The 12759-nt window shown below is 37.5% G+C and overlaps 1 protein-coding gene across 1 annotated transcript in view; it reads left to right on the top strand.

Moving 5' to 3' along the window:
- TBC1D12 (TBC1 domain family member 12) overlaps positions 1 to 12759 on the top strand; it is a 48236-nt gene that overhangs the window by 9742 nt on the left and 25735 nt on the right. The window contains 1 exon segment of the mRNA XM_050899284.1: positions 8604 to 8727. Within this exon segment, the coding sequence (XP_050755241.1) occupies positions 8604 to 8727 (124 nt within the window).

Below are 12759 nucleotides of genomic sequence, written 5' to 3'. Positions count from 1 at the left end.
GCAAAGGGAGTGTAGGACATTACTGGTGCAAGGAAGAGAAATGGGCTTCCCCTTAGTGGAGCTGAAACAGCTTGGCCATTATGTGTGTGTGGGGGAGGAAGGGGTCTTATTCCTCTAGCACTGTTTTGGTTAGAGTATGTTGCTGGTTAACCAGCTGTGGCTTTGCTGGAGTAGGTATTCCTGGCCATGCCAGAAATAGCAGAACATCTGTAGTCAACTGGTAGAAATTCTCTGCTTCTTGCAGCTGTGATCTAGGACTTAGGTTTAGATTCTGTGGACAAGTGGTTGTTATTACAGAAGATTGACCATAGTGTTTGTAGTGTAAAAACAGCTGCTGAACTGCCTGATAAAATATGAAGATGATAGAATAGTTTGACATAGAGCTCTGTTTCGCTGGTTCACTCTGAAAAGTAAAGGTGAGACCACCCTGATTATCTTCCTTTACACTTTACGTGAGCGTTCTGAAATTTAACCATTCTGAAATTTAACCATGTCTGTTACCTTGCATGTGTGTCTGCTTGTTTACATATGTTTTTGAATGCTTGAACTTGTTTGTAAAGCTGACCTGTGCAACAGCTCTTTGTTAAGAGTATAATGTAGACTGTTAAAACACTATTTACCAGTAAGTGTTCTATACAGAGTGTTCTGTAATATTGCTAAATGCTTTTGACTCTTAAAGCTTCCCAGCTGTTTGTGTACCTGTAGAAAAACTGTTTTGCCAGCAGAGTTTGTAAAGCCACTTTGGGACTGGTATCAATAGTTCTGTTAATCTTTGTGGCCTCTCTGAGGCCAGAAATCGCCTTCTTCCCTACCCCTCAATCCTTAGCAGCGGCTCCTTGACAGTTGATTAGATTTCAGGTATACCTAATTGTAGCTGAGGCTTTAGTTGACCAGGAATATCAATGGACATGTCATAGTTTCATTTAAAAAAAAGAATACTGCAAGCTTGGTCTTGCTGAAGATGCACATTCTCCGGGTTAGGATTTTCTGGTTTCCTTATCTTAATTTTTTGGGGGGAGGAGGAGGAAACCAAAAACTTGCTTGTATAGCACTTAAGGCGCTAGTTTTAGAGTATTACAGATGCAAACATTGAAGTTGCTTCAGAGAGGGTGATTTGGGATACTCTTTGGGTTGTCTTGGTGTGGAGAAAAAGAAGAGATCTTTGTACTGCTAAAAGTTGCTAAAACTAGAAACATCCTGTAATAGATCTGTGTTTGGGGGTAACAATTTAAAGAGAAGCTGGTGTCTAGCTTCTTGTAGCAAGGTGGTGGAAGATGTGAACTGTAAAATCGGTTGGGTCACCTCTCCTCCAATATAGGGCAGAGCTTGGAAACTTGTGCTCCGAACAACTGTATAAATGTATTGAATCAAAATGGGCTGATGTTATTCTAAGTTATTGAAACAAAAAATGTAGAATGTGTAATAAATTCTAAATTTATTACTGTTTTGTTCTAAATCTCCATGTTAAGAATTTTAAACCTAAAAACAGTTGCATGCTAACTTACAAATTAAGGTTGAAATGTGAGAGTAAAGGATGAGTTGAAAAGTATATTTGTAAAGTAGGGGGTATTTGCTCTTAATATTTTTATGTTCATGTCACTTCTCCACTCATAACTAATAATGTGAGAAAACACTTCTGAGCATGTGAAAGTGAGCAAATAGCTCCTGGACAATGTCATATAATTCAAATCTAAAATAACAGGAACACCCTATCCATTGGTCTAAGAAATAATTACTGTGTGCACTCTGAACATACATTGTAACTTTTTGGACACTTTTTTTTATCAATTCCTACAAACGGTGTACTGTATATAAACAGTTTAAAATGTAGAAATAGAATCCTACTTTGGTTGCTCTGCAAGCTTTGTCAGTGGCTAACCAAAAAGGTTTTATTTCCTTTTAATGATTCATTATTTATGCTTAGAGTTGAGTTTGTTTCTGTATGTAAATTCTTGAAAAGTCTTGTTTAAAGCAGAGGAGCTAATTGTCTATAATCAGGCAATGTTTTTCTGCTGTTATTTCCAAATTGTTGCACATAAGACCTTAACAGAATGGACAAGACTTGAGTATGAAGAAAAATTCTGTTGTGTTCTTAAGCAGCTTTTGTGTTCTACACATGGTAAAAACATGCCAATGTGAATGTAACAATTCTTCTTATGTACTCAGTTATAGTCATGAAGGAACATGGAATTGCAGGCTTGCAGGGGTCTTCAGAATTTGTGCAGACTGTTCTGAAAGTATGGTTTTAAGTCAAAATGATTCATTTTAATGTTATACCAATAAAAATGCATCTATAACAATTCCTGGGATATATCTCTTCTAACTCCTCACTGATGCAGCTCTCTGGGTAAAGATTATTAGGTACCTAAGTAGTTTCCTTATCAGTTTGTCTTTCAGCTAATTCACATTTCAGCAAATTTCAAACATAGACCTATTTTGTACACCTAGGAAGCTTATTTAAAAATTAGCATAGGGATGGAGCAAGAACAGACTGTGTGCACAAGCAGAACTCTATTCTTTCTGGAGATGCAAAATCAATTGTATCGTAATACATACATGTTTTTTAATGAGTTTTGTTACTTCATATTCTTTTTACAAATTCTGAGGTTTTATTGGAATCAGTGGATTTTTAACGTACTTCAGTTATTGCAGAGAAATGCAACTTCTAGGGTTTTTAACTGCATTTTTGTAATTATATTTAAAACAAATGGAAAACCTAGACTGTGTTTTGTCCAACTTGGTGCTCATTTGTAGTGTTAATTCCATGCTGGATTCCCCCTCTAAGCCTTTGTGATTCTGGGAGGAAAAGTTATATAGGATAGAGTGAGGACGCTCCTGATGTGATGCTGATTCCTTCCTGTTTGTGTCTTGCTTCCCTGGATTTAACATGAGATGGTTGTCTTATGCAGTGTCTAATAACCAGTACTAGATGCTTAATAAAAAGGAAAATATAATCAACCCTTACTTCCTTTGTCAGTTCTTGTGGCTTTCAAAGCTTGTTTTCTTAGCACTTCCCTGTTATAGATCTTGAAAGGTAGATGCAATGAGGAGAAATGATTGAAAATGACAGTAAACCAGGTTGTTATATGTGTAAAGTCAGAAAAATGTTTTAACAGTAACGGGTTTTTTTCCTGAAAAAAGTGATTTTTAGTACTCTGACTTAAGAGGTCACTTGTTGAAACTATTTTATTTGTAGATTAATGAGTAAACATTTTGAGCAAGGTCAAAGTTACCTTACAAGGGAAATTAATTAGAGAATAGTAGTCTAGCTTTCAGCATCAAGTTTTAAACGCAGTATTTATTTATAAGATAACCCTGAATTCTGAATATTTTATTTAGAAAAAATTGTTTCTTTGGTGCCATGCTTCAAGTTTTGCAAGGATTGCTTTCCAGGGATGCCCGCTGTTGTTTGTTGTCTAACATGGTGCAGCATTTTGAATTAGATTTATTTGTATATTAAAGTGAACCATAAGGAAGCATGCCTTGTTGCTCAGGTGTAACAGCAATGATGATCACCTGTTTTATGCTGTCTTCTGAGACCATGTTCTTGTCTCAGTAGTTGATAGCACTGGATTTTTGCCATTTTTTGTAGTGCTGGATTAACAAACTGGAGAAAGGTGGGCTCATCTTAATATGTGTCATACTGATACTCATCTTAAATGTCTCAGGTGTAAGATCCAACATTCCTCTGCACTTGAAATTTGTATGTAGAGAACTAAAAGCAGCAGAACAGGTGAAGCTTGAGTCTGAAGGTGGAGTTCTTATGATTTGATTCTCTAACACCTGATAAGAAGTAGAATGATGCTGCAACCTTTCCTTCGATGCGGAGGAGGCAAATCCCTATTAGGATACCTGTCTGCTTTGGCTGACTAATTATCTTTGAGTTTGCTATGCCTTTTAAAAATCTGATTGAAACTGTATTACTAGACTCACTGGCTAAACAGTTAGGATGGCTTTCTAGGTAATACTTCAACAAAGCAGAGTAAGCTATACACAGCAGGACTGCGTTTTAGCTTGCCATCTTGCAACTTAGTTGCCTTTCACAGATTTCTAAACTACTATTTTCTTTTTCCTTTGTGGTTCTAGCACAATTCATGCTCCTGCTCCTCTAACAGATTAGAATAGCCGTGCTACCAAATGACTTCCTTTAGTCCTGTAGCATTGAGAGCTGGGGCTGGCACTTCACAAGTGGTGTTGAATGTATGGGTTTAAAGGCTACAGGTTACGGTTTTATGGAGGGAGTGGAGAGATGAGTCAGGATCTATATCTTGTTTTAAAGCTAGAGGACTAAGGGCAAATATAGGCTTGTGAACGCTGTTTGCAAGTGTTAAGAATGCTGGACTCAAATGGGAGTTTTAGGGAAAAATGGGAGGTAAATAAAGTTGATTGCTTCCAATAATGCCGTACTAGATCTCAACAACATCAGAGCTCTGAATCATCAGAGATTATTCTCTTGGCAGGCTCCTTTGAGGCTCAAAGTTCAGATTGGAAACCCAAGGATGTGCATTTGGAGTGGGAAGGAAAGCAACTTCAGGTTTTGTTGGGATGCGCAAAGCAGCAAAATACTCATAGCCTGTTGTTACTGATACACAGTGGAGCTGTAGAAAGGGAAGATCCGTATGTGTGATGTTTGTTGAAAGAACTGTAGCAAAAATGACATCTAGCTTGAAACTAGGTTTGAGTTCGACATTTTTGGTCAAACAGAAGACTATCACAAGACTACTTGGTCTTGTGGAGAGGTGAATCAGTTATACCTAGAGGCAGAGTACTGGAGTTTTATCTAGCCTGGTGCCTTTCCTACCTGCTGATGTTCATGGTTGCTGCTATTCAGAGCACTTCAGCTTTCTTTTAGTGGCTGTTGTGCAAATATGGCAGCCCAGTTTCTCGTCTGGTGTTGGATGAAATTTAAGATCAAGCTTGAAGTAATTGTCTCTGGTATTTTCCAGTAACTTCCTCTAAAACTTGGAAATCTTGGGCTGGCATATAGCTAGCTTGTAAAGTGGGGAAAAAAAGCTTTGTGTTCAGATTTTATGGTGGGAGGGGGAAGCCAAAACCCCCAAGTAAACAAAAAAAAAATCCCATTAAAATATCAAGTTCCGCCTATCCCCCCCTGAGGCTAATTCTAACTGCATTTAGACTTCACTAATTTATCTTGAACAGCAACAAAAAAGTGATTTGAAAAGCAGAAGCAGAGTGGAAACAAGCAACTGCATTACTAGAACATCACATTAATGCCATCTGTGGAAATGGTTAACACCTTTGAATTACTGTACCATCAGTATGGTGAAATTCTTGCACAGAGTGCTGTGAGCACAGGCTGGGATAGTTGAAGCAATGTTGTTAAATAAGGAAGAAAACTGCCACTTGTAGCTGTTACAACAGCTGTTGTGGTTGTGTGATCAGAGCCCACAGGTTTTTGTATAGTGTAATCCAAACAATGTTAGGAATAGATGTCTTGGTATGTGCCAGTAATGTCTTACTCTGTGGCACTGCAGTTACTTTTCAAGCTCTTCAGTGCACCTACTGAAACATTTTTGAGTGTCATTTGAGAGTGTTAGTATGCGTTCCAGTGTGGTTATACAAAACTAGCAGGGAAAAAAACTTGCAACTTTTCCACTGGGCTTTTGTAAACTAGAGCTGAATTCAATGAACTAATTTAATATTTGTATCCCATAGGTTCTTTCAACAGAAAGCATTATTCAGTTCTAAAGTGTAGGCTTCTCTTTAAGGAATTTTGAAGTTTTCAAATGGATTTTGAGATTCTGTACCAAAATGCTATTGACTTTTCAGTCCATCTCAATTGATGACTTCTCCTGGGATCAGTGAAACTCATGAATATTCTAAGCAGCAGCAAATATATCAAATCTAGTACACTTCCTGCAATTCAGTGAATGCATCTTGTAAGCATCCACAGATGCTGTTCCTTAACAGGGCTTTTGTAAGGCTTTACTGTTGTCAACAACACATCAGATGTGATGCTGTTAGCTGCCAAAACAATGTATTAAAAGTGTCCTTCCATCTTCAGTAAAGCTTATTTGTAAACCTCCCATTAATTTCTCTTGGATTAGAATTCCTGTGTGAGGTTTATTCTGACATGATACAAAGTTTGACCAGCTTTTTGCCTTCACAATAAACAGACTTCAATGAATATCTACTCAATAAAAGTAAAATTGTATATTTTCACTTGTGCAGTCATAAAAAGCGAAACAAGCCTTTGCTTAATTCAGTATACCAAAGAATATTAAAAAAAACCCCAAACCCAAGATTCATTATGATGGGGACTATGTTCTGGAAGGTTTGTTTTGACGTTATATTTGTTTAAAAAAAATTAAAAAATCAAATCTCGTAAGTCATGAGCATGCCTAAATCTTTTGTACAGAAATATTAATTAAAACCTTTTGTGTGTTTACATGTTTTTCCTTTTTAAATCTGTGGGCTTCCTCGTTAATCACAAAACAGCTTTGATACAGTGACAGATTGCCATCAATGTTAAAGGCATACATCTTTCAGCTTCTACAAGTGCTAGAAGCAATTTTTCTTTTATGGATGGACCTTTTCCTTTCACTAATGGTATGCAGTCCTGGGATTGACTGAGGACAGTGTCTTTTAAAGATGTTGGTACCATGGCTTGGCTTTTTCATCAGCTCTTCCTTCCAGGTCGTGTCAGAAACTGCTAGTTTGGTGTTCTGGGTGCTTACTTTGCTTCCACAGGGATGGACTAAGATATTGCAAGTTTTCCTGATGGGGACAGAGTTGCGGGATGCATGGATCACAACCAATGCTTACTAGAACACCTTGTATTAATTAAGCTATTATTAATAGCAACAGCTTGATTCCATTAATGGCAGGTAACTATTCATACAGTGCAAGCAATTATTCCCAAACATGCTTACTCAGTTACTGGGTTGGAACAACAACTGGGAGACCTTCACAGGAGTGGCAGGGTGTACTGATGCACCAACGGCTTCTATGTGGGTGTTCAAAAAAATCTCTCAAGGCGCTCTCTCTTTCATCAGGTGTGTACGTAATCCCATACTCCCTGCCTGCCTATAGCAGCTGCTGCTTTCTTGAATGCAGTCCAAGCTGTTGTTGATGGTAGTGTGTGCTGGTGGCCTCGGACAGACCGAGCAGAGTCTTGGTGTTCTGAGTTTCTCGGTTCTTCTGGATTCTACAGGACTGCTAGTCTTGAGCTTACCGATTCTTGGGAGACTTTCACACTTTATCAGCATCTACTTCTACTCTCCAGCTTGCTGTTTTCCGGTGGCTAGATCTTCAGCTACACACAAGTATCTGTAGAGTGCATTCATGCAGACTTGCACAGAAGGGATTTTTGTGACAGGCGTTTGCTTGTTTCCCAAATAACAAAAAACATTCTGGGAACTGAAAAGATAGTTTGTATTTGAAAGCTATACAATGTCTTACAAACACTAACAGTTGCTAATTGTAAAACTATGCTGCATGGTCAGAGACCTTGACAGCACTGGAATTTAAGAGCGACTGTGCACTTTTTGGACAGATTGCGGTTGTTGAAGCATGCTACTTCTATCTGGGCAAAGCCAAGTGGCTGTTTTCTGTGCACAAACATGAATGCCTTCAATTTGAGAAGGAAATGTATTTTAAAATACAGCAAATGCTGTAAGTGAAGAATAAATCTGGGGATCTCTTTCCAGAGGAAGAGTGTGAAAGTTCAAGGTTAGCTAGTTAGCACTGCATGAAAACATCTTCCAGTAGAAGTGCTCCATATTCTGTTTGCTCAGAGGTCAACTTGTAAGCATCCTGAGAAGTAACCTTACAGACTACTTAACTTTTAATCCCTCTGTTTTTCATAAGTTTCTGGAAAGTAACTTTCCAATATTCAGAATAAATGCACTTCTTTCATTTTCAAAGCACTTGTACATAGCATGCTCTGTGGGAGCTTGTGATCGGAGTCAAATAGTACAGCCGCGTATCTGGACGAATGATTGCTAATATGATGTTGTGATGGTTGGCTTTCTAAGAACTAATAGAGCAATGTAGTCATCTACCTGTTTGCCAGTGCCTAAAGCAATTACAGGCAAAGGTTATCTGCTAAACTGAAGCTGTGTGCATGTTCCTTGGTTTTCTAGTCCATGTTATGAAAGTTGAAGGTGTGAAGATTGCAGAAGATGTTAGTAAAGTAATAGTTCACAATTTCTTTTTTAAATCTAAGTTACACAGTGATTTCCAGCTGTTTTCTTTTCAAGCTCCAAATAGCTCCATAAGATACACTAAAACAAACCCCAAACAAAAGTCTGAGAGCTATTGCATGCTGCTAACTTACATTTAAGAAATTAAATGTATTTAGTCCGGTATTACTAAAAGAGCTCTGATATTGCATAAAGTAGCTTAGAATTCAGAGGTAAAACTGAGTGTTAAGTACAAATATTAGCATCAAAGCACCTGTAATGAAAGCTGCTCCATTTCAAGTTTATTATTTTAAACTATAAGAGAAAGCTAAGGTAGCATTTGGTGAGCAGTAAACCTCTACAGTGGTGAACTTGGTTTAAAGAAATGTAAGTGGGTACAAATACCATTTGTGTATATGCTTATAATAAACAGAAAGAAAACCCTCCTCTCTTTTTCAGAAACTTTTTCACTAAAAGGACAAAGGAACTCAAACCTGCTGTCCAAAGCGCTCCTGGTTGGAAGTTGTTTGGGAAAGTCCCACCCAGGGAAAACCTTCCGAAAGATTCCAAAATTATTCAGCAGGTGAGTAAACATCACACAACTCTAGGTACAAAACTTTGTAAAAATTAATGCATAGGTATTGCAGTTCTCTGCTGTTATCTACATGTTGTTACTGTACAACCATAGAGTGCTCTGGGAAGACTCTGTTGGAGCTTTGTCTAAAGAATAGTAGTTACTGAGAAGGAGTGTGAGTTTTATGATTATCTAGTACATCTCAGTGCTTATAAAAAGGTGATATGTGTTCAAAAAGCATTTAAGCTGTTTCGGTCAAAGCATCAGAACTTGTATTAATTTCCCATAAAACTTTGCCTTATTTAACATGATATGCTACAATTTTTTAAATGGCAAAGTGATTGTGAAATACTCTAGGCTTCCTTTATGAAGTTCAGTTCTGAGTTACTTTTGCCTGTTTTGTGCAATAAAACTATAGTCGTATATTCAGTTTTTCTTCAAACTAGGTATTAATCTAGTAAAATTTATCATCTTGAAGCATTCTTGGATATTCTGTGTTACAAAAGTGGTGGGGGTTTTTTGTTTGTTTGTTTTTTTTACTCTAACTCATCTTTCCATAGTCCTTCTTGCCTGAAAGACTTACTACCTGGGTAACTTGTAACAAATTGCTTAGAATTCTGAAACATGTAATCTTGTTTCATTTAGACTTTTAATCTCACTCAAGGTATTTTTGTTTCAAATAGTACTGTAAGTTGAACTTGTTTTGGAGTTACTGGGGTACTACAGAAAGGTAATTCTGATTTCCTTCCTCTGATACAAAGTTGTGCTTCCACATATTCATTCCTGTGGAGTCTGTCTCTAATTTTATTATTATTTTATCAAATGGCATAGTCTTTCAAGATGAGCAATTGGTAATGTATCATTAAGTTAACATTAACATGCCATCCTCAAGTTGAAAGATTTGTTGACATAAGAAATGTGAATGTGTCTTGAGTTGTTGAAAACAGTAACTTCAGTCTCTTGAGAGCTGCTTTCTCTATCTCCTGTCTTAAATCCCATATAAACTGATGTGTTTGGCAGGTGCAAATGGCTGTGAATGAAGCAGCGTTCATCCATCTTCTAGAAAGAGCTTTGTGGCGAAGAGGGTCTTTTGGGAGCAACTAAAGTGAAAAACGAGAGGTTCTGTTTGAAGGACTTCAATGTAATGGGACTTGTCACACAATAAAATGTTGTAGGAAAATGATGAGATTACAGAAAGTGCAATCTTGGGGGTTGGACTAGATGACCTTTAACAGTCTCTTCCAACCCAAACCATTCTGTGATTCTGTGATTTACTCTGAAGTAAACTGAATGCTTTTTCAACATTTTCAAATACAATTTTCCTTATTTAAATGGTTTCCCTTTTTGGGTGGGAGAAGGCAAGCATTCTTAGTTTACTTGCAGATGAATGCTGTTGGCCTTGTGCTATGAAAATACTGTGGTAAAAATCCAGATGTCTCTTTCATCCTGAGCAATGGAGAGTGTGCACAACACTACCAGTCATCTGCTTCCCGTTTTCTAGTAACGAAGATGTTTGTTCTGGAGACCAAGTCATAATCTGCAAAAATAGTCTTATTTTCTTATCCTTTTGTCCCGAAGTGACTGTTTTTCTTTTAAACTTCCCATCTTTTTAACTTCTCCAAAGTGGCAGAAAAGCAAATATAGTAAAACAATGTATTGTCTTTAAACATGATTGAGTTGGTCCTAGCCACTAGTCATGCGGTTTGTGTTACAGTGGTTGCCAGATTAGGGTCACTACTGAATTTATATAATCTTGAATAATGTGTAAGTAATAGCTAATATTTTTAGCTAAAGCATGCATGGTCTTTAGATAAAGCATCATGAGCTAAGATATACAGATATCAAAGGGGAATCCAGATTGACGGTATACTCTACACAGTTAGATCTACAATACCTGAGAAACTTTAATTCTTAAATTGAGAGGTGACCCTAATGTCTCCATATTTAACATATGTCAAATGTCTTGTATGTGTGTTTAAAATTTACAATATTAGCTCCTTGTGCATATGCCTTTGAAGAAAAGCCAATGGTTTCTTTTCTGAAAAATGTTCAAACTTGCTAAGCTGCCGATGGGTTAGAATGAATATAGGCACACTTGGTTACTGAAGATCAGTGGAAAATAGTGTCTTTACTTTTGAATGGCTGACCGAAGTCCCTAGACTAAATTCCTCACTATGCAGGAGATGTGAGCGAAAAGAATATAGGCAAGAATGCAGTTATGAGGCCTTTAAGAACTTGATAGAAATATGATTAAAGCTTAATATGTTCTATTCACAAGGAATTCTGTGAATCTGGCAGAATACTTCATATCCTACATGGAGTGTCTCTCTACAAACTTCGACTTTCTAAATTGAAGTCAAGGGATCAAGTGTGAGCTGAAACACAAAACCCGCGTTTTTCCCCAATTCTTTTAGCCATCTGTGGTCAGAAAAATGGCTACTCACTGTTTACCAGCTTTTGTAAAATGAGCTTCTAGATGTAAGACTATGCAGGTAGAATGGGCTTAAGCTGTAGTCAAGCTGCCTGTGAGGGAGTTTACGTTAGTTTATTATTAGCAAAAAATCTTGCCGTTCATGAACAGCTATGGCATTCTCCATGGTTGAACACAAAGTTCTCTGACTTTACTGATGCTAGCGGCCAGCTTTGGGAAGGTGCAAATAAACCCTTGGTTAAGGAAACTCAGTAATGAGTCGGCATCCTTCAGATGAAAAATGAGATCTTAAGAAGCCCTTTTGCAGGAAAAATTAATTCATGACAGGAAAAACTTCATAATTAATAGAAGGAGGAAGCCCTTTGGGTAAGGGTAATACTTATATCAAAGCTTTACGGCAATATTGCAAAGCTTAAAGGAGTTTCCTATTAGTAAAACAAGAAAAAAGTTGTGTCATTGTAGACTTAGAGTCAAAAGGGTGGTAGAGCTCCCATGCCCTGTTTCCATCTTGGCTGATGGAAGCCTCCTTTGTTATCTTTATTTTGGTAAGGATGATGTAGTAAATTGATAATTACACTTAAATGAATGCTTGTGGCTCCCAGTCACTGTCTATCAACTAGACATTGCTATATATGCCTCTGCAGAGAAGTCAGGTAGTGATTCTAATAGCTTGAATAACTTCCAAGAAAATCTGGAAACTTAATTTGGGATGCTGTTTCAGACATTTTTCAGACAACGACGCTAGCCAGCTCTGCCTTCAGAGACTGTTTAATGAATATTACTGTAAATAATTTCTTTGCAAGTCTCTTAGCATATGTGGAAGAAGAGAAATACTTTTGTTGAAAAGCAACCTGCAGGGTTTGCCTGGCTGGGGAGATGGCAGAGTCCCCTGCAGCTGTGCTGCCATCAGCGTGCTTTGGGCGAGATGCTCTAGCTCAAACTGGATCAGAGGTTGAAAGTTCTTGGCAGCTGCATCTCCCCGCTCGCAGCTGCTGGCACGCTCGGCTCTCCTTGGATTTAGAGCTGCCCAAGCAGGATGTGATTGAGGCCAACTCTTTTGCTGGACATCTCCCTCCTCTGGGCTTCCTTCCTTCGCTGTTTTTTAAAAAGGGAAAATAGCAACTCCTTAGGACTGCAAATGTCAAATGCGTTTGATGGTTTTAGGAAGTGTGCCTTTTTTCGTGGACTGCAGCTAATAAAACTGGCTATTATAAGAAGTATGTGGTCATTAATGATCAGTCCGGTAAATTCTTTTCGATTTGTACAGAAATCTGCTTTAAATTAGACTGCTGAAATATTTCAATACAGAAGCATTTAAAGCAGAAAGCAACTTGGGGGCTGATGTGTAACATTTTGGTCTGTATTGACTGAAGTCCAAGTTCTGTTTAAAAATGCAAGCTCAATTTCACTTTTTGTGCTTACAGTTAAAGAGCTTTTGATTTATGATCAAAATGATTCTGAGTATCAAGTCATTAAGTTTAGCTCTTGTTTTTTACTAAAGCAGTCTTGAATACTCTTTTTTATTTGTTTAAAGCAGTATGGTGATTTTTTCCTAATACACCCAAATTAAAGTAAACTCAAAATATGGAAATACACATTGCAAGATAAAC

Source organism: Gymnogyps californianus, chromosome 6 (genome assembly GCF_018139145.2).
Source record: "Gymnogyps californianus isolate 813 chromosome 6, ASM1813914v2, whole genome shotgun sequence".
NCBI lineage: Eukaryota > Metazoa > Chordata > Aves > Accipitriformes > Cathartidae > Gymnogyps > Gymnogyps californianus.
Note: the sequence above shows the minus strand (reverse complement) of the source record. Positions and strands in the feature narration are given on the sequence as shown.